The following is a 22602-nucleotide window of genomic DNA, read 5'->3' on the forward strand; positions in this document are numbered from 1 at the left end:
TTTCCAAATTTAAACTAACATTTGTTGCTTCCTGGAGTACTGGCAAAAATATTAAGAAAGCCTAAAAATGAGAAAAAAAATTATTTGGCTGGTATTAAAGTCATGGCTACTGAAATGAAATTGTTCTGGTTTACAAGAAATTCCACTGCTAACCACTGTAAAATAATCTACATAGCTCCACAACCTAAGAGAAAGAGACAGTTACCTTTGCAGAATTTTTTTTAATTTTTCCTCTTTCAGGAGAAATATTAAAGTGAGCGGCCTTGCGGAAGCTGAATGTCACTGGAAGGGAGTCGGATTCATTTTTCAATGTGCACAGAAGTTCTGTTTGCTCACCCAAATAACAGTCCCTAAAATTAATTTCTGGTCCTGGATTAAAAGTTACCATCACAGGAAGCCCAGAACCTGTCAAAGCTAAGTCCACGTGATGAGGATGATTCCCTGCATTAGACAAACACAAAATTAAACAAACAAAACCCCTCACACAGCTATTAACTTACAAACAGAAAAGTCATGTTGTAGTTGTATGATCACAAAAACAAAATAGTACTGCAAAACAACAAGATTTATAATGCAATTTTCTATAAATATAACACAGCAACGTTTACTTATAAAGATTGTTAGATAAATGTATTCCCTCATTAAGGATGATCAAATATGCACTTGAAAATGCACAAAACTGGTATTATAAAAGTTCTAGTGATTTGCAAATGGCTGGGAGGGGTTTAATGCCTTCCCAATATTTGCATTTATGATTAAGTTCTAGGTGCTCACTAGTAGCAGGTGTATTCATGGCACACATGATTCCCTTCTTTCTAGTCACTGTTTGAAGAGATTTTGGTGCTAAAGCATTAAAGATGTAAGTTACTTCAATTTATTTGTACTGATATAAACAAACAAAAGAAGCAGATTGACCTTAAAAATAGAAATTTTTTAAAGAAAAAAATTTTTTTTAAAAATTTGAAATATATAGCAAGATATACAGTTTTATCACCCAAACATACATTTCTAATGGTGACTATACATTTCTGATGACATACTTGTGGTTGATGTGGCACCATCATCGAGGGCCTGCAGATAACCACCTCTATTCCCAACAGTTTCAAATCTCAGAAACAGGACATAATCTTGTTTCAGTGATGAGTCATTCACTTCAAAGTCTCCTTTAAATTTTCTGTAAGAGTCACAATCTCTAATTAGATGGTGGGGAAAAAAACAAACCTCCAAACCCATATCCACAAAAAAAAAAAAATCAAGACATTTTTCATGATCCAGTCTGGCTTCTTTGCTGTCAGCTACAGTTTAAACAAATGATCTTTATTCTTCCTTTCAGAAAATGGAAACAGTAACAAATTTAAGTTCATCAATATCTGTGTGCTTATACTGCTAGTCATTTGATATCCCTTCCAGTCTGCAACAGTTTTCTAAACTAATACTACAATGCAGAATAATGACTTATATTTAGAGTTTAAGTAAGGGAAAATAGCAAGAAGACATGCTCCTTTATATTTAGGTGGGGGGGGTGTTAATGGAATGATAGCTTTCTAAAATGTTTCACTCTGTTGTTAATAAATGGCAAAGTCTAATAAAAGTCTTGTTTTCACAAAACCAGCTCAACCAATTCTTGGTACAAATACATCCTTAACATATTATAAAACATAGAATCATAGAATCACTTCAAACTTTGCTTTCTCATTTGTAGTATCACACCAGGCAATTTCTTTTAACACACAAGTATATGAGAAGTTATTGAGAAAAAAATTTGCAGACACATTGACTTAAAATTATTTTCTCCAACACAGCTCTTACAGAATAGTTTAGATCAATCAAGTTGTGTGTGTTTGCTTATCTACTTTGTACCACTCACTCACTCTGGACTAAAGCACAATGTAACCAAAGATTTCTCATAAGGTAGCAAAGTTCCTTGATTGGGAGTGCACAAGATCAAGGTGGAAACATCTGCATCTCTATTTTTCAGGCTTAAGTCCTGTAAAGCAGCATCTGTACTCCTCTGAAGATCTGTCCCCTAAAAAATAATCAAAATATGAAATATTATGAAATATGAAATATATTCAGCCTGTTCCACTTTCCCTTTTGTGTTTTTTTCCTACACGTACATTTTCATGTACAACAAATAGAAAGACACAACATAAGAAATAGCTTTGACGTAGTTACACATCACATGGCTAATTAATCAATTTTTAAACATCAGTTTCATGTCAATGTTTTGAATTCCCTTTTTTAAACATGATGCTCACTCAGATGAGTTCGCTGTCTGAGAAAAACAACTGAAACCACAGATTGCTTAACATCCTAAAATACCAAAATATTTTTTGATGACTCCCATTAAATAATAAAAAAACCAGTGGGATTTCAAGCAATACTGCTCAAAAACAAACAAAAAACACCCCAAAAACTAAACAAACCTACTCAGGGAATGTAGTTAACATTGTTCAGGTTAAAATGTCACATTGTAAAACAGAAAAAACTGAAAAAAATTCCAAGGCTAAATTATAGTAAAAAATATGTTGGTTGGACAGAAGTTTCAGAAAGCCTACTGATCAGGAAATAGTAAACAGTATGAGAAAATGAATGTTTAGAAATAAAAAATGCAAAAGCAGAAATGAAACAAGTTTTCAACTAAAATAAAACCCGAAGCAGTTTCTTACCATCTCTCCTCCAATGGCATTGTCTTCCAGTACTGCTACCCAGTCCATATTCTCAGGACTTTTATTGTATAAAGATATTTGCTCAGTCTTTGAAGTCCCAAAGTAAACTGGTCCAAAGTTAATGCATTCCACTACTTTTCCACAAGATGCTCCAAGAACTTTAAGAACTTGTTCAACCACAACAGCTTTGACCCACACTTCAGTGCAGCCACGACCTTCCAATTCCACCCTGTCAGTGAGAGCAGCAAGCAGCAACAGGTAATGTACAAAAGTCTTAGAAATAATCAGTTTGGTTAGTTTGGTTTATATTAGAACCTGTGCAAAAAAATGAGCCAAACCCAAGCACTAAAATCACTGGCTTTCCATAGATAAGCTAAGCAGGGGGAGCAGAGCAAGGAGCGTGCACTTAACAGTGACCTAAAAGGAATATTACCAGCCAGGAAAGATCACTCATTACATGGTGGAGTTTGGGGCAGTTTAACTTTTTTCCCTTTTTTAATGTTTGAAATTATAGGAATGACATCTGGGAAGAATCAGAAGTGTCCACAGGTGACATAAAGATTTTTAGAAATAAGAACAGTATATCTAGATACCAATTTTAGCATATATACTTAATTTTTTCTTAGGGAACTGGAGCTAGAAGTTCATCTGAAAAAGCATAAAAGAGCTGCTGCTGTTCCTGCCTGAATGCTTGATCTTGATGATGCCACAAATTACCAAAAGATCACATAGACATTGTACAAATATTTGTTATTAGAATTCTATTGGAACACAGCATATTTGTTCTTGATGAACAAAATCAAGCAATAATATACCTTATTTTTCTAACAGAATCAGCTACCCTTTAGAATAGCATCTGAGCTTAACAAACATTTAAAAAAAAAAAGTTCTTTTGTTGAATAGTCACATATGTAACTACACATAGGATCTGGGAGAGGATCTCAAACTCAAATCATCTTTCAAGTTCTGAAGCATGATTGCAGGATACTTCAAGACATAAAAGAAATCTCAAAAAACTATAAGAGTAGATTCCTTTGAGAATAATTTTGCTTGCACATAGAAAGAAAATGTTTAGAGAGCATGTTAAATGGAAATAATCAAGATGTTTTCATGAAAACTGTGCTATTTCTCCAAGTCAAAATCCTGTCAAATACCCATTGCAAGACTTTAAAGAATACCGTTTGTTTAACCACATACATACACACCTGTATACACATATTTGTGCAAAGCTTGACAACAAAACATAATATTTCATGTAGTCTAGAGAATATAATAATAACTAATAAGAAACACCAAATTCAGTGACAGAATTATGTAGAATTTAAGGCAGGAAATGGGTGGAGGATGAAATCTGCAGGAGACAGTAGCCATTTAACCAAGATGGGGTGAAGAAAATAGTGGAGGCAGCCTGGACAGCAAAAGAAAGGCAGAAAGCAGGACACTTAGCAACTCAAAGGTTGCAACTTAGTAGCCAAAGAAAAAATCATATGAAGGGGGATGTGACTATGAAGCAATAGCACAGATAACATCTTCCCTGTCATTGTAATAGAATTTTTCTCCTGTACTTTCATTTCCTTTTCCAACAGGCTGCCAAAAGCAAGAACAGGAAGAATTGAAATTTAAGTCTATTTTAATAATTCAAAACAAAAGAGGAAACTTCTACGGATATATCCTAGACAAACAGCCCCCCCAAAAAAAAAAAACCAAACCAACAAATAAACAAAAAACCCCAACAAAACGAAAAAAAACCAAACAAAAAACCAAGCAAAAAAATCACAACAATGAGCAAACAAACGAAAACTCCACATACAACCAACCACAACCACACCCTACTCACAGATTGCCCAGAGAAACTGTGGATGCCCCATCCCTGGAAGTGTTCAAGCCCAGGCTTGATGGAGCTCTAAGCAACCTGTGCAAGGTGTCCCTGCCCAAGGCAGGGGGTGGAAAGAGAGAATTTTCCAGCCCAAACCATTCTGTGATTCTATAAAGTACCCATTTAAAAATAATCTACTCTTAAAAGAGTTAGTGGTTGCAAATACATTCTCTCTCCATTGAAAATAAGATACACCAAAAGACACAATAATGTTTCTGAGAGTCCTGAAACAAGTAGAGCTAAAAGAAAACCAGCAGTAACAGAAGGTAAGAAGAGTAAGGAACACAGAATGTGCAGAAAGGTGAAAGATACCAAAGATCTTGGTTAGTTTTATTTTGAGAGATGTGCAAACATCCCATATCATGATGATTTATGAGAGACCTTTATTAACACAGGCAGGTACACAACTTATGCATCACTGTTCTGTGGAGATAATATAATCATCAAATTAATTTAATAAAAATAAGTTTGAAAGACAGCAACCAACGCTTAGGAACTTTTAATGTTTTTAGATAAACATTCATAATAATGATTGGAATTAATAACAGGCAAAAATGGAATTTGTAGAGCTGGACTTCTTCAGTCATACACTCACTTCATCACTTCTTTGATGATTCTGGGTACATCTGTGCAGATATCCACTCGAATTGTCCTTTTAGATTTTGGCTTTACCAGTCCACTGGCAGGTGTTATGCTAGCCAAGACAACCCCATCATATGATATTTCAAATATACCTAAAAAAACAGAGTAATAAACAGAATGCTACACAATATAAAGTTGTAGATTTATATTCTTCTATTAAACACTTGAAACCACACCTCACATAATGCAGATATTCACAAGCAATACATTTTCCTAAGGAAACAGGAAATATGGAGTTCAGCTTTTTAAAAACTATTTGTAACAGAGAGTAGATAATTTTTTCAGGGTTTCTTTAAATACTACACACATATGTCCAATGTCACTTTGCAAGCTGAGACTGTAACAGAGAAGGTACTCTCATTCCAAACAAAAGTGACTATATCATAAAGCAGTTGTAAGTACCATTTTGTAAGTCACAGGCTATTTTATACACAGCTCTAGGCAGCTACAGTAGCCAGAAAGTTAAGTGTATATTGCAGGTGACAACAGCTTTTATGATTTGGTATGTGCATAACACAAGTTATTGCAGAAGAGAACAGTGAATGTTTCTAGTTTATAAAAATATTTTTTAGATTGTGAAAAAAATCTTAAATGTGTATTTAACCAATAGTACTAATTATCTGTCATTATATTACAGACACAAAGAAATTGTTTCAAATTTTGTAGGAAAAATGCACTGTTTGACCTCAGATAAAAGATAATCTCTGATATAAGATCAGGAGCAGGAACAAAGGAGTTGTTTCATGCATGGGATGACACATGAAATGCAATCCTTGAGTCTCAGGCCAGCACACAGTACTTCTTGCTCATATATTTTACATGCTGCCTGCTATTGTGGCCTGTTGTATTATGATTTACAGAGCCTACAGAAACACAGGTCCAGCAGCTCTTTGTCTGCTCTCAATACACTTTTTTACTAACCACCACCTTCAATCCAGTTTTGTCTCTGTCCAATCCCACAAAAATTCATCATGTAACCAGTGTGTATCATGCAGATTTTATAACTAGAAACAGTTCCTTATACAATATGAAAAAAAAAATCATATAAATCAGGTATAGATACATAGGTAATGTAGGTTCTCATTTTCTTTACCTAATCATAATTACCCAAAATAAGAAATTAGCATGTATGAGCGAGAGTTGATTATACAAACTACACACTACATCTCAAAGTTGAACTGGTTAGAAAAAAAAAACCACAACACTTTCTCCTTTTGTTTTATGGAAAAAAAAAATTAAAACTGCTTTAACTAGACAGAAATTTGATTTTTTTGTTTGTTTTATTATTGCAACCCATCTTTCTGTTTCTGCAGTCATGTATTTTCTCTCAGTACAATAACTTGTGAAAATCTAGGACACAAATGTTCGCAGGAACTTGGCCTAATGTAAATAGAGACAGCTTGTAAAACAACAAACAACTGTACAAGTGAGGAACAGAAATAATTAACTGTTTTAAATTTCTTGTTTGAAACTCAGAACGGTTGCCACCCTTCTTCTGGAGAAAGGTGTCTGCAGCTTTGTCCAGTGGAAAAGGCAATCAAATAGGTTATTTGGATCATATAAACATTCTTATGCTCCATTGACCATGTTTTTTATTCTCCTTGGATGGGTCCCCTTGCAGCAGTTCAAGTATGTGCATGTTGTAAAAGCTGTATGATTTCAAAAGCTATGGTAGCAAGATAAAAGACCCCTCATTATGTTCTAGCAACAAATACAGTTCAATTCCCATCCTAGAGGACATGAACTCTGAAAGCACAGGGAGCTTGTAGTTGTTTATTTAATAGACAGCTCTGGGGATCACAGAAGCACAAAGAGAACAAAGCAAGAGCAGACATGATTTGCTGCTATTTATGTCGGGCATACTAAGAAAATGAATAACTATTATTTTTGCATCTTTCAAGATGGGACCCAAAAGTAGAGAACTCCTAAAATTTGCCAAGTTCTAAAGTAATTTTTCTTTTCTAAGTGGAAGCATAGAAATGCCTACAGAAGCAATGGGCCATGTACAATACCTTCAGCTACAATACCTGTAATCTGCATAATCCAGAACTCCAGTTAATTTCTACTTGGCCACTGAAGTGTTAATTTGCATAAAATTACACTTTCCAAGAAAATAAAATATTTGTATCATTTAATGCATGCTAGATATTTACCTGAAGATGATCCATGGTTAGCAATACTAATCTCTTTACTAATTACTTTATTGCTTGCAATCACTTGACCAAAATCAAGCTCTGACTCAATTTCCAGACAACAGTACGGAATAAATCTGTAGAGAAAAGACATGGGTTTATCTTCCAAAACTTGAAAATACCTTTGCATTTCTAGAGAAATTTGATCAAGCACTCCAGTAGAAGAGAGTTTTCCTTTTGCCCTAGTTCTCCCACCAAGGTTTTTGCAACTCCCTTCAGCACTATAGCATACACAGGGGAGATGTAAGAGAGGTAGTTATAGACCAACTTGTTTAATGACTAACTGTTGTAACTTTAAAACAATATAGCTTTAAACAATTAGTCAAAATGGAATGTATACATTTCTATTTAATTTATATACTTTATTATAGCACTGCAAATAAAACTATCTTGAGTTAATTGCATCACAAAACAAGACCAAAGTTAACATTCACCATAATTTATTAACAGCTGCCTGAACTAGAAGCAGAGAGAAAGCAGGCGTGCCAGTGTCCATTTACAGCCTTTGTGTTTGATGCATATTTTATGTGACTTCAACAAAACTTATTACAACAGACAGAAGTGGGTAATGACAAAAGCCACAAGCTATTTCTATTATTTATTTAATAGCCTCATTCAGCATGATGACATCCCTGTGTTGGGTAGTTTACACAAAATGAACAGATCATTCTCGCTTCAAAAAACTTGTATTTTAAACACCCCAATTTTTAATATAATCACACCTCTGATCTCACATAAAACTGTTTCAAATCAATTGGAATTTTATATCAGCACAGCAGTCTATCTCCTCTTAACCACAAACAGGAACATGCAGGAACAATTACATCTCATGATCTGCATTACATGCAGCACAAAAAACTAAATGGAGAAGGAAGAAAAATATGCTTGGTCAAGCGAGGCAGATCCTGCTCAGACACTCCAGTACATAAAGAGGAGGGGAGGGGGAAGGAAGGGGGTGAGGAAAAAAATTGAATCAAGAAATGCCCCAAAAGAATTTTAAAACACTGTTTTTAATTCTCTTTAATAATTTATTGTAAAGCAAAAAGAGTAAATTAGTAAATTCTTGAAAGAGATGGTCTAATCCAGCAGGATATGGGGAAAAAAAACCCAAACAAAACCCAGAAAACCAAAATAAAGGAAAAAAAAGAATCAGCTGTTAAGATTAGAGTGCATTCAAATCAATTGTTAAAATTTCACATTCCAAGTATCCAGACATTCTTCCAATAAGCTTCACTGAAAAAATGGAACAGAAATATTTCTCCTCTCAAGATCCAATTATCTAATTTCCCAAATAGACAGGAATAAGCTTAAATTCTAACTGCAATAAGATTTTCTAATAGATACAGACCTGTGCAAAAGGGAAACAGTCAACGTAAAGGATCTGGGGTTTGTTTTCTAATACAGGGTGAGGTTTATTTGTTTGGTTTCCTGGTTGTGTTTTGGTTTGGGGCTTTTTCATGAAGATGGAATTTACTACATTTGCATGACACAAAATACATTTGGGGAAACACTGATAAAAAAAATAAAATCAAAGTATATTGGCCTTTTTCAAACACACACACACACACACAAAAAAAGGGCCTGCCAACTTTTTCCCCACAGAAGCCAGTTACACATGAAGACTTCAAATACTTAATCTATTGCAAGTCCTTTCCAGAAAGGAGTCACCAGTAGCATTATCATCCTAAGTGGTCTTATCTTCACAATACTACCCTAATAAAAATTTTAAAAACATTAAAAATAAAAAAAATCACTAAAAATTAAACTATTTAAATTAAAACTGCTACCTCATAACTTTTTTATTCTAGGAAAATATATGTTGGGAGAACTTATCTAGAGACAGTTTTAATACTAAAATGATCATATTGAATTACTAGGTTCAGTATTACCTTATAAAAAGTCATTCCTGTCTTTCAGCCAAAGAAAAACACTTCAGGCTGGTTAGATTTCTCTAAAGTTAATTAAAGAAAGCTATAATAGCATGTTTAACAGTGTGTTCTAAGATAAATAGAACTTACAAACATCACAGGAAAAAAAACAACTAATTGAAATTGTTATTTGCAACTCTTCCAACAGTAGACAGTCTTTTGCTAAGAAGAGACAAAATTTATACTAACTAGAAAACAAAACCCCATGTCATACTTAACTATTTCTGTCCTATATTAACAATAGCATGACATTAACATAAAAAAATCCCACAACTTTTAAGATGAAACAAGGAAAAGCAAATCAGTGACAAAGATCATAAGAGGTAAACAAAATGTAGAAGTATTTCTTATCTGAAGGCAGAGCTTTACACATTTCAGGCTAGCATGAGATGCTTCTGGAATTGCTTGATTCTTACATATACGATTCATATACTAACTAATCTCCTCATGGAAATTCATTTCTGTCTGTACATGTAATTTGTAACATTAAGATCTTCACAAAAACGATGATTTGCAGTAGTTTGTGGGATTCACCTGTCCCAATTTAGGCATCTAAAAGCTTGACCTGTAAGCAGAAGTTTGTTGTCTTCATTTTTCTTAATAGACAAAGCAGAGAAAGGTACTCCAGAGCAATTCCCCCTCATCCTCAGATAACCACTGAGCCTAAGTCTGATGAACTATATTTAGAAGCTTACTTTTTCCAATCAGTCTATGTTTATACAATATATAAGAGCTATATCCATATAGACACACACAGATAAGCACACACAATCACACATGGATTGATGACAGTGATCCTTGAACTTGTGATGTTGTTCTAAAACATGCACCCTATTTCTAGAATCAGGAAACATAAGTTTCACTCTAATCCAGTTTTGTAACTGTGAACAATTTACTGTAAAATCTTTTATATAAATGGTTCATGAAGAAAGGAAGACATCAAGAGTAGGTGTTAATTTGTCTAAACATACAGGATTAAAAATTATCAGCAGTATCACAACCAAGGTAGAATATAGCAAAACCAAAAATCCAGACTGTCTATGATCTTAGAGGGACATCACCCCAATCAACTTCTTACCCATATGCTTCCTTGACAAAAAAAAAAAATCTTACTTTTGTAGGAAACTTACTACTTGTTTTCCATCCAATTGACAGACTAACTACAAAGCCATGTGACATGTATAGGTAAACTTTCCACAAGACTAAACTGCAAATAAACTTTGCACAAAACTAAACTGCAAATACTAACAGCAGCACATGAACTGTTGAACATCATACCCAAGCAGGGGGATATCAACCACGTTGTCATCTACTAAAAGAATCAGTTTATCTTGAAGGTCTTCCAAACGGTCGGGATAATATTCCACAAAAGCTTTAAGTTGAAGTCCAGATGCAACGGGCTTTTCTGGATTTTCCACAATCAATTTAAACTGCAAATCAAAAAAACATATTTTTTTAATTGTAACACATTCTAGATTAACAATGATATACATGTGGTTCATTTTCAGAAAAAGACACAGATTGATTTAAAATTTACCATGAACTTTAAAATATGCAGGGGTTTATAATTTTATTTCCCTATTTACTGAAGTTCAGACTTTTTACAGTAAAAAACCAAATGAATTAGCAAAATTTTCTAGTTTTCCAAGAGAGCTCCAGCTTTTCCTACTGCTGCAATAAACTTGAAGCAACACAAAATTAAATCAGCTATTGCTCAGTGAAGAATATTTTTAGTACTTGAGAAAATAACAAGGATTAGGTCTCAGTTCAAATCAGCAACAAAAGGGGACAGGGTAAGAGCTTTCTCTAGGTCTGACCAACATCCAGCTTACATGAACAGAAAGTGTCACTGTACATTGAAATCTGCTTGAAAAGTTCATGGCACCTCTAATTTAGGGGGTCAAATGAAAGGGAAAAAAACAGAAGCAGCTGACAGAAAGCACCCTTTCCTCTCTCTAAGTTTTCCGTTCTAATTTATGTTTGAAATATTCAAACATAATTTACTACTTCTTGATTCTGTTGTCTGAGCACCTCCCTCTATTCCTTTAGAATTCTCCCAGCAGGATAAATACTCAGCTAAAGGAAATTTGTTATGTTATGTACCTCCTGATTATGAGCTTGATTTGGAAAGAGTAGCCAAGTTTTAATTTTGAGGTGTGTAAAATCTATCTCTAAAGAGAATTAAACATTCAAGGATATTCATTCTATAGGAGGGAAATTAATATATTGTATTAGGAATTTTCAATGAAGCCTATGGAAAATGCTTTGTGAGCTAAATTCCTTGAAAGACATTTTTTGGCTATGGACTACGACAGCTCAAGGAAGATTATTTTTCAGTTCTTGCATGCTATGAATGCCTCAAAATTTTTCAGATGAGTCATACACTTCAGAGCATTGTAATTACAGACAGCACCAAAAGGTCTGGGAATGAGAAAGGGCAACAGAACAGATCTTTCTGGAACTGAGCATGGGAAGTGGCATCTTATCCCCCAGTTGTCATATTGGTCCTCTCATGTACAATAGCATTAAAATACACAGCAAAAGGCATGAGTTAATCACGGAAGTAGAAACCCTTAAGCTATGATTGAGTAACCTTTTCTAAAACTGACTCTGCCTTTCCACTTGTGCAGCACATGAAAAATTGATAAGGCTAATGAAAACTAACAAAACAGAATAAGCACAGCCCTACCAAATCAAGCACTCTCGACGGTTTCCAGCTCATGCCAAAAGTTTTCAGCTACAGTGTAATAAAAAGCAAGTGCCACTTTTTCCCTCAAAAAGAAAAGCTGACTACTCAGGTTGTGAAATTATCCAAGGTACTTCAGTTGTCTGACAATCATATTGATTACTACCCTAGAATTATTCATAGCTCAAGCTGTGAACACAAAGCAACATCAGCTTCTGTTCAACCCCTGATGCCAGTTCAACCCAACCCTTTGATCCTAATTTTGACATAATTAACAAGCAATAAACTACTAACCACAGCTGGGTTTTGCTGGGCACACACAGGCTACAAGTCAAGGGCTAAGCTGGTTAGAATTGTAAAGATGCATTTGCTTTTAAAATGTCTGGCTATGCAGTGATTTTTCCAGAATTAATCAGATGTTATTAAGAGGAATCATAATATCTTGAGAAAGGATTGAAAACTTTTTTCTGAGAATGCTCTCAGCAAGCACCACAAAGGGACTACTGTAGTCCAAAAAAACTCAGAATACAACCCAGAAATGACGTAACAGAGCTATCACTTCACTAATTTGTTGTTCACACCATAGCAAAATGACCCATTTCTACAGATGTTCCCTGAAATGACGAGGATCTCACAGCCTTCTTGCGGGACAAATTCTGGACAGTGCAAAGCTAACCAGGAAGGCAAAGCAGGTTTGGTACCAACAATGCACTTGATCATAGAATCACTAAGGTTGGAAAAGACCTCCAAGATCATCGAGTCCACCCGCTGATGTAGTAAGACAAGAAAAGCCTGTGTACTTCCCATTGAAACTATGGATTTAACAAACAAGGAAGCTGTCTCCAAAAAAGGAAGCTCTCGCCCACAGCCTCGGGAGAGTAAAGGACTGGGGAGATGGGAGTTCCTTTCGTTCGGGCGCCGCTCCCGCAGGCTGGAGCGGGGCGAGGCGCTGCCCAAACGGGACCGCTGTTCGCAGAGAGGCGGCCACCGGGCACCTCCAGCCGCCCCTCACCTGGGGCCGGTGCGGCGGCAGCAGGTGCAGGCGGCAGCTCTCGACCCGCAGGTTCTGGACGGTGAGCGCGGCGCGGTAGCGGCGGCCCGGGACCGCGTCCCTAAAGCGCAGCTCGGCCGGGGCGATGCGAATCCCGCGCTCCTCCCGGCACTCGCCCGCCATGGCCGCCATGGCCGGCAGACGGGCGCCTAGCAACGGACGCGCAGCGCTGATTGGGTGAAAAATGGCGGCGCGGCCTAAATTCACCAATCGAAAGAGGAGAAGCGGGGTAGGGGCGGGGCCAGCGGCTCGGCCCAGCCCAGCCCAGCCCAGCCCAGCCCTGCCCAGCCCAGCCCAGCCCAACCCAGCCCGGCTCGGCTCGGCTCGGCTCGGCTCGGCTCGGCTTGGCTCGGCTCGGCTCGGCTCAGCTCAGTTCAGTTCAGTTCGGCTCAGCTCAGTTCAGCTCAGCTTAGCCCGGGTCAGCCCAGCCCGGCTCAGCTCAGCCCAGCTCAGCCCAGCCCGCTCAGCTTACCTCAGTAGAGTCCACTTGTCCCCAGGCACGCGGTGCCGATGCCCAAGGGACAGGATTTTTATCCCACAGCTGTGGCGGTTCCTGGTGGTTCCCCCCAGCCTGAGGCAGCCCCTCCTCGCCCTCACAGGCCCGACAGGTTCAGGGAGCCCCGGAGGGCTCGGCTGCCGTTCCATGGGCGCCGGGTTGAACGGGAGCTGCAAAGAAGTAAAAGCCCCAGACGTGCTGTTTTATTTTATTATTATTTTATTAATTTTTGTTGGAGGTGCACCAAAATGTTCACATCATGGGACTGAATTTCACCGAATCACAGAATCTTTAGGGTCAGAAGGGACCTGTGGAGAAACTCCAGTCCAACCTCCCTGGCAAGACAGGGTCACCTGGAGCACAGGAACGCGTCCAGGTGGGTTTGGAATGTCTCCAGAGACGGAAACTCCACTGGGCAGCCTCATGTTAGGGTGAAACTTCTTGTGTTTTAGTTTATGGCCATCGCTCATCATCCTTTTGCTGGGCATCTCTGAAAAGCATCTGACACCATCCTCTGACACCCACCTTTGAGATATTTAAATGTATTGATGAGATCCCCTTTGTCTTTTCCAGACTAAACAGGCCCAGCTCCTGCATAAGATAGATGCTCCAGACCCCTCATCATCTCTGTGGCCTCGGCTGGACCCTCTCCAGTAGCTTCTTGTCTGTCTTGTACTGAGGAGCCCAGAACTGGACACAGCAGTCCAGATGTGGCCTCGCCAGGGCTGAGTAGAGAGGGAGGATCACCTCCCTCGACCTACTGGCCACACTCTTCCAGATGCACCCCAAGATGCTATTTAGCAATAAAGAGATACCTAACCTGGGACTCAGGCTCAGGGCTGTCCAGCACATCCCCTCCTGTTTGCCCCAGCTGTTTCATTCCAACAGCAGCCCAGAAGAGCGAAGGGTCATTCAGACATGGGTGCTCTTCTTTCCCTGGGTTTCTTAAGGACTGATTACAGTTGGATTAAATTGAACTCAAAATGGCCTGATGTCTCTTCTGTGCATGTGAATCACAGACATGGTCTACATAGAACCAAAGCAGGCACTAACCCTCCTGACTGCTGCTGGGAGCTCAGTGTCTGCAGTGCCAGCGACCACACTAATTATTCATGGCACACATTTCCTGAGTGGTGGAAGATGTGTTCCTGTTCTGATCCTTCCTGTGCTGTAGTTTAAGTGGTAAAATGAAGCTGACAAGAATCCAGCACTTAAACTTGGAGGGTTTGGGCCACGTTGTGTTCTGCTTTAAAGTAACAGAAGAAAGGAGGGGGAACAGCACGCACAGCATGCACTCAGAACCTCAGACATCAGTTTTGATTAACCCAAAATGTTTTGCCGTGGATTACTTCATCCCTTGAAGGTGCATGAGGACTCAAATTATTTATATTTTAAAAGTCATATATGAGGAGCTGCAAACATGGATGGCACAGATCGGAACTACAAAGTACAAAAAGGGCAAAAAGCCTATTTTTAATGGGTCAAGAAACCTAGAGGGAGCAAGGAAAGAGAAGAACCTTTGTTTCTGTTACTAGAGAAGAATGCTAACAGGTCTTTTTGTCCCTCTTAAAGATTCAAATTATAAATTCAGTAGGTCACTGAAGAATGTTTGGGAATCTGGCATAGTAAGCACTAAGGGTAAAATCCGAGCATCCACAGGGAGTTCTTTGGGAACACTACTTGAATCTGTTTAATGGTAACATGGTTGTATTTAACTGAAACACACCAAAAAAAAAAGGAAGAAAAAAAGAGAGAAGATTACTGTACCAAAGAATTAAACTCCCTCTGGGTTTTTTATAGAGAATGAAGAACAGTCCTAAATAGTTTCTCTGGTCCTTTGATACTAATTCTTTAATGACAGAAGTGATTTTTAAAGATTTCTGTCTCTGCTGCTTGCTCCAGTCTGCACTCACAAGGTTACCACCCCATACGAGAATCAGTATCAAAGAACACTGCTCTCTTTTCACTTGATTCAGTGTAGATATGTCCATACAAATTTTTCAACAATTTAACTCAATCTTTAAAAAACTATTTTTAACTGTGATTTAGCTTGTGTATAGAGGAGTAAAGTCCAGCACTAAAAGAATCCTGAACTCTCTGACATAGTTTGGCTGTGCTCTCTTCCTCTGCTGCAAGCCATTATATCCAAATATTTACTATTGCCATCATTATGGTAGCTCATTATGAAACAACATTGGATAACAGACTCTGCTCCTTCCTTTCCTCAGCTTTGGCTGTCTTCATAAGATTTTTTTATTAATCGTCTAATAGTCATCCCCAAAGTGAAAATTATTCTAAAGGAACAGGAATTATTCGGTCATTTTGATGACAGAATCCTTTATAGCTAGTGCTGAGGCGTGGATTATTTATTGTCATTTTCTTTTATCAGTAAACCATATGACCACACTGAGTGCTTTTAATTCTGCAGAAATTCGTGATATTTTACGGTGTGATAAGCTGTACAATTAACATTGCATTCACCTTAGCAGTATCAGATGATGAATAAAAAAGCTTCACAGCAAACTTCTCAGTATTATATTATAGTGATCAGAGTGAAGAGTATAACCTTATAAAAATCCCCACCATACCTCAAGATCTGACTGACTTCCAACTTTTGTAAGCCAAACTTTCCTGATCTGAAGCTTCTTTGACTATCTGCTGATCTGACTATCCTCCCAGGTTTCAAGCAGAAAACTGGAATAGCATCATTAGTTTTGTCCATTTAATAAACAAGGCTAATTTGTTTAAAATTAACTTGTTCAGATCTATCCCAGGGCCACAGCCAGTGTAAAACATGATGCAGAATCAGAAAGCCACTTCCAGTCTGTTTTCACCAGCTGCACAGGGGAAAGCTTTATTAGAAAACATATATTAGTAAATAGCAAGATCTGGGACACTGATCGTGTTTGTCCATGTTCTAAACACAGGTCAAAGATGTTTTTACAGCATCTGAGTCATCTATTAGATCAGAAGTAGTTCTCATTCACCCAGGAATCTCTAAAAACACAGACAAATGCCTTCTGAAAGTATTCAAAATGTTAGAAAAAGGGTCAGTTAAAATCATTATAAAGGTGGTTTATTTGACAGTAATTCAGCAACAAGAAATGACAACGATATCTGAAATAATTAAAGTAATTTGAACAAACTGCCAGTCATGCTGCCTTTCTTTGTTGGAATCTGAATCCAGAGGAACTATGATTTGAAATGTGAACGCTGACCTATTTATTTTACTTCAGGAAGAACAAATATTTTTAAAATATACTAGAAGGAAACAGGGCCACTTAGTGGTAAAACAAATAAAGAGTGTGTATTTTTATATCAGCTTTTAGGAATTAGAAACAGACAAAATCCAAATAATGATGACTAATAAGATATATTCCTTTGCATTTAATCTTGCAAATTGCTCTGTTTAATGGAAAATGAGAATGTTCAAAATGACAGATTAGGGCTCTAATTCTCTCTAAAGGTCTCTTCACTCAACAAAGAATTCTGTGAGAAGCAGAACTAATGAAGATTTTATTGGGTCTTTTTGCTCATTGAAACTATCAGTCTTCACAGAACGTGTAAGAATTGCCAATCTCTGAGATGTTCCTCCATCTCAGAATGGGCTGAAGGGAACGTGACCAAAATTGTTGGAAAAAAGTGAACAACAGAGAGATTGTCAGTTAGACGAGACAATCACAAATGCCTTCCCTTTTTTAACCTTTTTAGAGTGACTCTGGAGGAATTGGTAAACGAAAAATCTGCATCATAAATACACACAGTCACCGTTATTCAATCATATAGCTTAGGTCTTCTAGAACCACACACTGAGCTATTCTATGTATCTGTGGAGCACAATCAGAGTGGTTTTATCAGCATAATCACTTGGTTTAGCTAAATAGCCTGACTGGGAGGTCAGTCATAGCACAGCTGTAATATGACAACACTGATCTGGAGACCAAGGCTGGTACCAGCACACAGAGCTGAGCTGAAAGTTTTGATCTTATGAGCTCACAGCAGTTAGACCGAAGTTTTCAGCACCAAAGTACAAGTGTACCCTTTGTTTCCTGCAGTCTGAAACAATGGAAATGCTTTCTTGCATCTGGCATCGTTTTTAGTCACAATCTGTGAATACATCTTTGTTCATGAAAAATTTAGTAACTCTAAAAGCCTCCGTATCCACTCACAGATTTCATGTATTAGACAAATATAAAAATTGCGGGGTGGAAAGAAAAATCATTGAACCTCACTGAGAAGCATGATGAAGATGTATGTTTTTGAGCTGGGCAGATCCTCTGTGATCAAAACAGAACATAAATATGAAGAAACTACATTTATACGGACAATAGGAAATTCAGATAAAGGATAGTTCTGAAAACTCCTCATATAAATCAGGGCTACTTTAACAGCTGTCTATGGCTTTTAAAGACGCCCATAAAATCATGCTGAAACCAGAGAAATGGACTTTCCAGACTGGTATCAAGATGTCAACAGCTATTGGCATCAATGAATCAATACTAAATTTTCACTATACACAAGTAAGATATGATTTTCTATAGTTACTAATGGTGAGATTTATCTCACCACACTTCATTGATAGAAAATCAATGTCGAGTCTAAACTTCCACTATGGTTAGGAGTGAGCTAAGTACCTCCAGAGGATGAACATTCCCCACCCCTTGTAGAGGTATTTAAAATAGAATTCCATATATCACATTGGCTTTAGGCAGGTCTCCTGCTACATCATTACTTAAACAACTTCAAGAATCTTTTTCTTAGGCAGTAATGATAAAATCATTGAAAAGCCTGTTCAGATATTAGTAAATTTATTTTCTTTTTGCCTGAAGGCTAAAAATTACTGCCTAACCATTTTGTGGTACAATTTTTATTATACATGTATCTTCTAGAGTTATTATGCAATTTATCCAACTTACTTCCACAGAATCCAAGGATTCTAAGAATCTTATGAATGATTCTTGAAATCCAAGTGCTTAGTAAGATAAATTAAATTTGCATTGTGATCATCCAGAGTATCATTATCACCCCCTGGTTTTCAGCTTTTTAGATACTGAGCCTTCTGAGCCGTTTGATGTTTTTATTTCCTTGACTTCAGTTACAGATGGAAACCATTACCAAATAGATGTGTCTATTTACTTTAAATGCAATCAGACTGTAGTTCAGTATAACCTTTTATGGCTACTTATTGCATTATTATAGAATCACAGAATCATATAATGATATGAGTTGAAAGGGACCCTAAGGATCATCTTGTTCCATCCCTCCTGTCATGGGCAGTGTGCTGGTTTAAAAGTTAACCAGCAAGGCAAAATGAACTCAATTCAAAAGAGAGATTTATAAGTCAGAATAACAATTTATTAAAATAATGCAATAAGTACAATTATACAGACAGACAATTGGTTTTAATCCACAAAACCCAAATGTACAAACCCAGCACCCTGGGGTATGAACAAAAGTGGTGTACCTTGGCCCACCCCCCGAGTCCAAAGCAAAGGGAGAGAAGATAAAACCTGCTGGTGGGAGAGCTGCTGCAGTCTGGTCAGAAGTGGTGATTGCAGTCCAGTTGAGGGTGGTGGTCTCAGCCTGGTTGGGAGCAGCGGTGGTCTGCTGTCTTCCTCTGGGTCCCACGAGAGAGAGCCCCAAGGCTCTGAAACTCCCAGTTATATACTCTCCAGTTCAGGCGGGAGTGCTCAGTCCCTCCCTCAGAGTAGGGAATTCCATAAAAGGGCATGCGGATGCTCAGTCCCTCTTATCAGAGCGGGGAATTCCATAAAAGGGTACAGGAACATCTTCCCACCTTGCAGGCCTCTACTGACAGCAGTTTTTGGGAAATGGCATGGAGGCTATAGAATACACAGTTTTGGGTTACACCCATCCAGGGATGAATTGGTCCCAGCCGTTCTAACCAGGACAGGCAGGGACATCTCCCAGTAGACCAAGTTGCTCAGAGCTCCATCCAATGCAGCCTGGAACATTTTAAGGGATGGGACATCCACAGCTTCTCTGGGTAACCTGTTCCAGTGCCTCACCACCCTCACAGTAAAGAATTTCTTTCAGATATTTAGCCTAAAGGTAGCCTCTGTCAGTATGAAGCCACTACCCCTTGTGAAAAGTCCTTCCTCAGCCTTCTTGTAGGTCCACTTTAGGTACTGGAAGGTGCTATAAGGTCTTCCCAGAACCTTCTTTTCCGAGAGAGCAGCCCAGCTCTCTCAGCCTGTCCCCACAGGAGAGGTGCTCCAGCCACGAGTTCATTTCCATGGCCTCCTCTGGACTCGCTCCAACAGGTCTATAAACTTCTTGTATCGGGGACCCCAAAGCTGGATGCAGTACCCCAAGTGGGATCTCACAAGACCAAAGCAGAGATTCAGAATCACCTCCCTCGAGCTGCTGGCAATGCCGCTTTTGATGCAGCCCAGGACACATTTGGCTTTCTGGGCTGTGAGTGTACGTTGCTGGCTCATGCTGAGCTTCTCGTCAACCAGCACCCCCAAGTCCTTCTCTGCAGGACTGCTCTGTATCAAGCCACTTTTCCTCAAAATACTGTCTCTAGTCCTCATGAATGTCAGCATAGCTTGTTGCATTTCACTAGGAGAGGTCGTTTGTCTACATAAGTTACAGATTAAAGGATACTACTTAATTTAGCAGGGTTCTTATCCAATGATGGCCTTGAAGATCAATAGCAAAGTTTCAGAATTGCATTAAATGGAAATTAGGATAGAATGTATCTTGCAGAGTATAGATTTACTTACTCTGGGGAATTTATGCTACTCAGTAGTTTAATGACACATTGTGTCAACATGTGCTTGCTTTCAGGAAACTTACACTAATTTTTTCTGATTGCTATTTTAACATTTTGTCCCACACTAGGCAAAAAGAGGAAACGTGGACATTCAACTGACATTTATTACTTCATTCACTATTTTATATACCTCTTTCCTAATTTTTTTGCTCAGTTTAATCCCATATTTATATATTTTTCTTGGTTGAGGATTTCTCCATGCTATTTCTTTTCCCTTTTCTAGTCACCTGCCATTTGTCAATGCTGCAGTCTACCTGTAAATCTATCTGTAGATAATTTTCCTAGTGCAGTTTAATATACTGTCTGTATTACCATTGATATTTTGTATAATGCAGACATTAAATTGATTTCTCCTTTCTGACATACATTGCTGTTTCTGACTGGTTATATCAACCTAAAATAGTTCTTCATCTCCTCCTTTCATCATGCAGTACTTTCACCTTATCCACATTTCACCTGCCATCATGTGACCTGATTTATCAGATACAGATTTAGCATGTCTGTTCATTAGGGTAGTATTAGACATGTCTGAATTTTAGCCTACATATGTCGGGCACTTTACACTTTCTAATTTTTCCTACCCATAGTGAAAAATATTTAATGTACTGAGGAAATATTTAAAAAAGCCAGGCTTGCAGCTAAGACCATTATTGAAACTCAAAAGTTGATATCATATTTTTACCTTGGCAATAAACTTTCTTTCAGCAATATCATTAAGCACTATGTGGTACACAACAAAATTACATCCATCAGTGCTGTAGGACAAGAACAGAAACAAGCAATGCATAATAAAAGCAATTATCTGGTGGGAATGGAGGTCACCAGTATTACCAGTCTTGAAGGCTGTTCACACAGAGCTATTAGGTTGGGAAACTATAGAGAGCTGAATCTCATTTCTTCAGTACTTATTACTTTCTATTAACTGTAGAGGATTCCACAGTCCTGAAATTACAATTGCTTGCCCTTGTTCTTGTGGGGGATTTTAATTTACCAGATGCCTGCTGGAAACACAGTACAGCAGACAAGAAACAGTCTAGGAGGTTCCTGGAGAGTGTGGAAGGTAACTTCCAGACAGCTAGTGAAGCCAACTAGGGAAGGTAACCTACTGCATCTGTTTTGTGTGGACAGAGAGGGACTGGTGGGTTATGTGATGGTCAGAGGCTGTCTTGGGCACAGTGATCAAAGAATCAAATTCAATTCTTGGAGAAGGAGGGGGGTCAGCAAAACTGCTGCCTTGGACATCCAGAGGGCAAACATTGCCCTGTTTAAGAACCTGGTTGACAGAATGCCTTGAGAGGCAGTCCAGAGGGGTGAAGGAGTCCAGGAAGGCTAGACATTCTTCAAGGGGAAATCTTTAAGGCACAGGAGCAGGCCTACCCCATGTGCCAAAAGATGAATTGGTGGAGAAGAAGACCAGCCTGGCTGAAGAGAACTTTGACTGAAACTCAGGGAAAGAGCAGAGAGTTTATGACCTTTGGAAGATGGGGCAGGAGGACTACCCAGCTGTCATGAGGTTATTGCACAAGGCCGTGTCCCAGCAGCCATCAAACTGTGGCCACAGGTGGATGAGCCTCCAGCTGTGGGTCAGGATCTGATGGTCAGAATTAGGTAACGTGATGGCCTCCACAGGCCTTTGGGGGTTCACTTGATGGAACCACACTTCTAAAAGGAACAGCCTGAGGAGAAGCAGCAAGACCCTGTGATGGAACTGCTGATTTCAGCAGAATCTTGTGAAATCACTTCAGAGGTGTTCTGGGACATTGGGAAGGGCACAGGGTGGAGGAGATGTCAAGAACACCAGGAGAAGACAGGAGGTCCTAAGCACCTAAGCACAACTGTATCTACTACAAATGTAAACTGGAGCACAAACTTTATGTCTCTGTTAAAGAGGGAAGATGAAGCCAAGGGGTACCATTCCCAATATAGTCTTGCCCAGACACCTATAGATAAAACATTTCTCAAAACAAACAATTTTATGGACATATTTTCAAGGAGTGAATCTCTCCCACATCTCCTGGCAGGGGGAACATCAGGACTGGCAGTAGATGCAGAGATTGCACAGGAAGCATGGATTTGGCTTCTATTTGCCTCCTCAGGAGGGAGGGGAGGAAGCACAGCATGTTCTTCAGCGGGTTCTCCACACAGCTGCAGGATTGTTTCGCCAGTAGACCCATCATGGTGCTGAGCCCTGTTGGAAAAAGTGCACAAAGGGTGATCTCAGGGACATGAGCAGCAGGAGGTTGGTGATGTTATCCTTGAGGGT

The 22602-nt window shown here is 38.5% G+C and overlaps 1 protein-coding gene across 3 annotated transcripts in view; it reads right to left on the reverse strand.

Moving 5' to 3' along the window:
• Nucleotides 1-13177, reverse strand: part of CFAP47 (cilia and flagella associated protein 47) — a 275466-nt gene extending 262289 nt beyond the window's left edge. For all 3 annotated transcript variants that reach the window (XM_027689060.1, XM_027689061.1, XM_027689062.1), the window contains exons 1-8: nt 13006-13177; nt 10586-10737; nt 7341-7456; nt 5141-5279; nt 2670-2898; nt 1872-2026; nt 1041-1174; nt 206-441 (exon numbers count right to left, since the gene is read on the reverse strand). In XM_027689060.1, the coding sequence (XP_027544861.1) occupies nt 206-441; nt 1041-1174; nt 1872-2026; nt 2670-2898; nt 5141-5279; nt 7341-7456; nt 10586-10737; nt 13006-13176 (1332 nt within the window). In that variant the 5' untranslated portion in view covers nt 13177. The remainder of the gene's footprint in view (nt 1-205; nt 442-1040; nt 1175-1871; nt 2027-2669; nt 2899-5140; nt 5280-7340; nt 7457-10585; nt 10738-13005) is intronic.
• Between the last annotated feature and the right edge of the window lie 9425 nt (nt 13178-22602).

The sequence above is a fragment of the Neopelma chrysocephalum genome, unplaced genomic scaffold (genome assembly GCF_003984885.1).
Source record: "Neopelma chrysocephalum unplaced genomic scaffold, ASM398488v2 Primary Assembly neopelma1_76, whole genome shotgun sequence".
In the NCBI taxonomy this organism is placed as follows: Eukaryota; Metazoa; Chordata; class Aves; order Passeriformes; family Pipridae; genus Neopelma; species Neopelma chrysocephalum.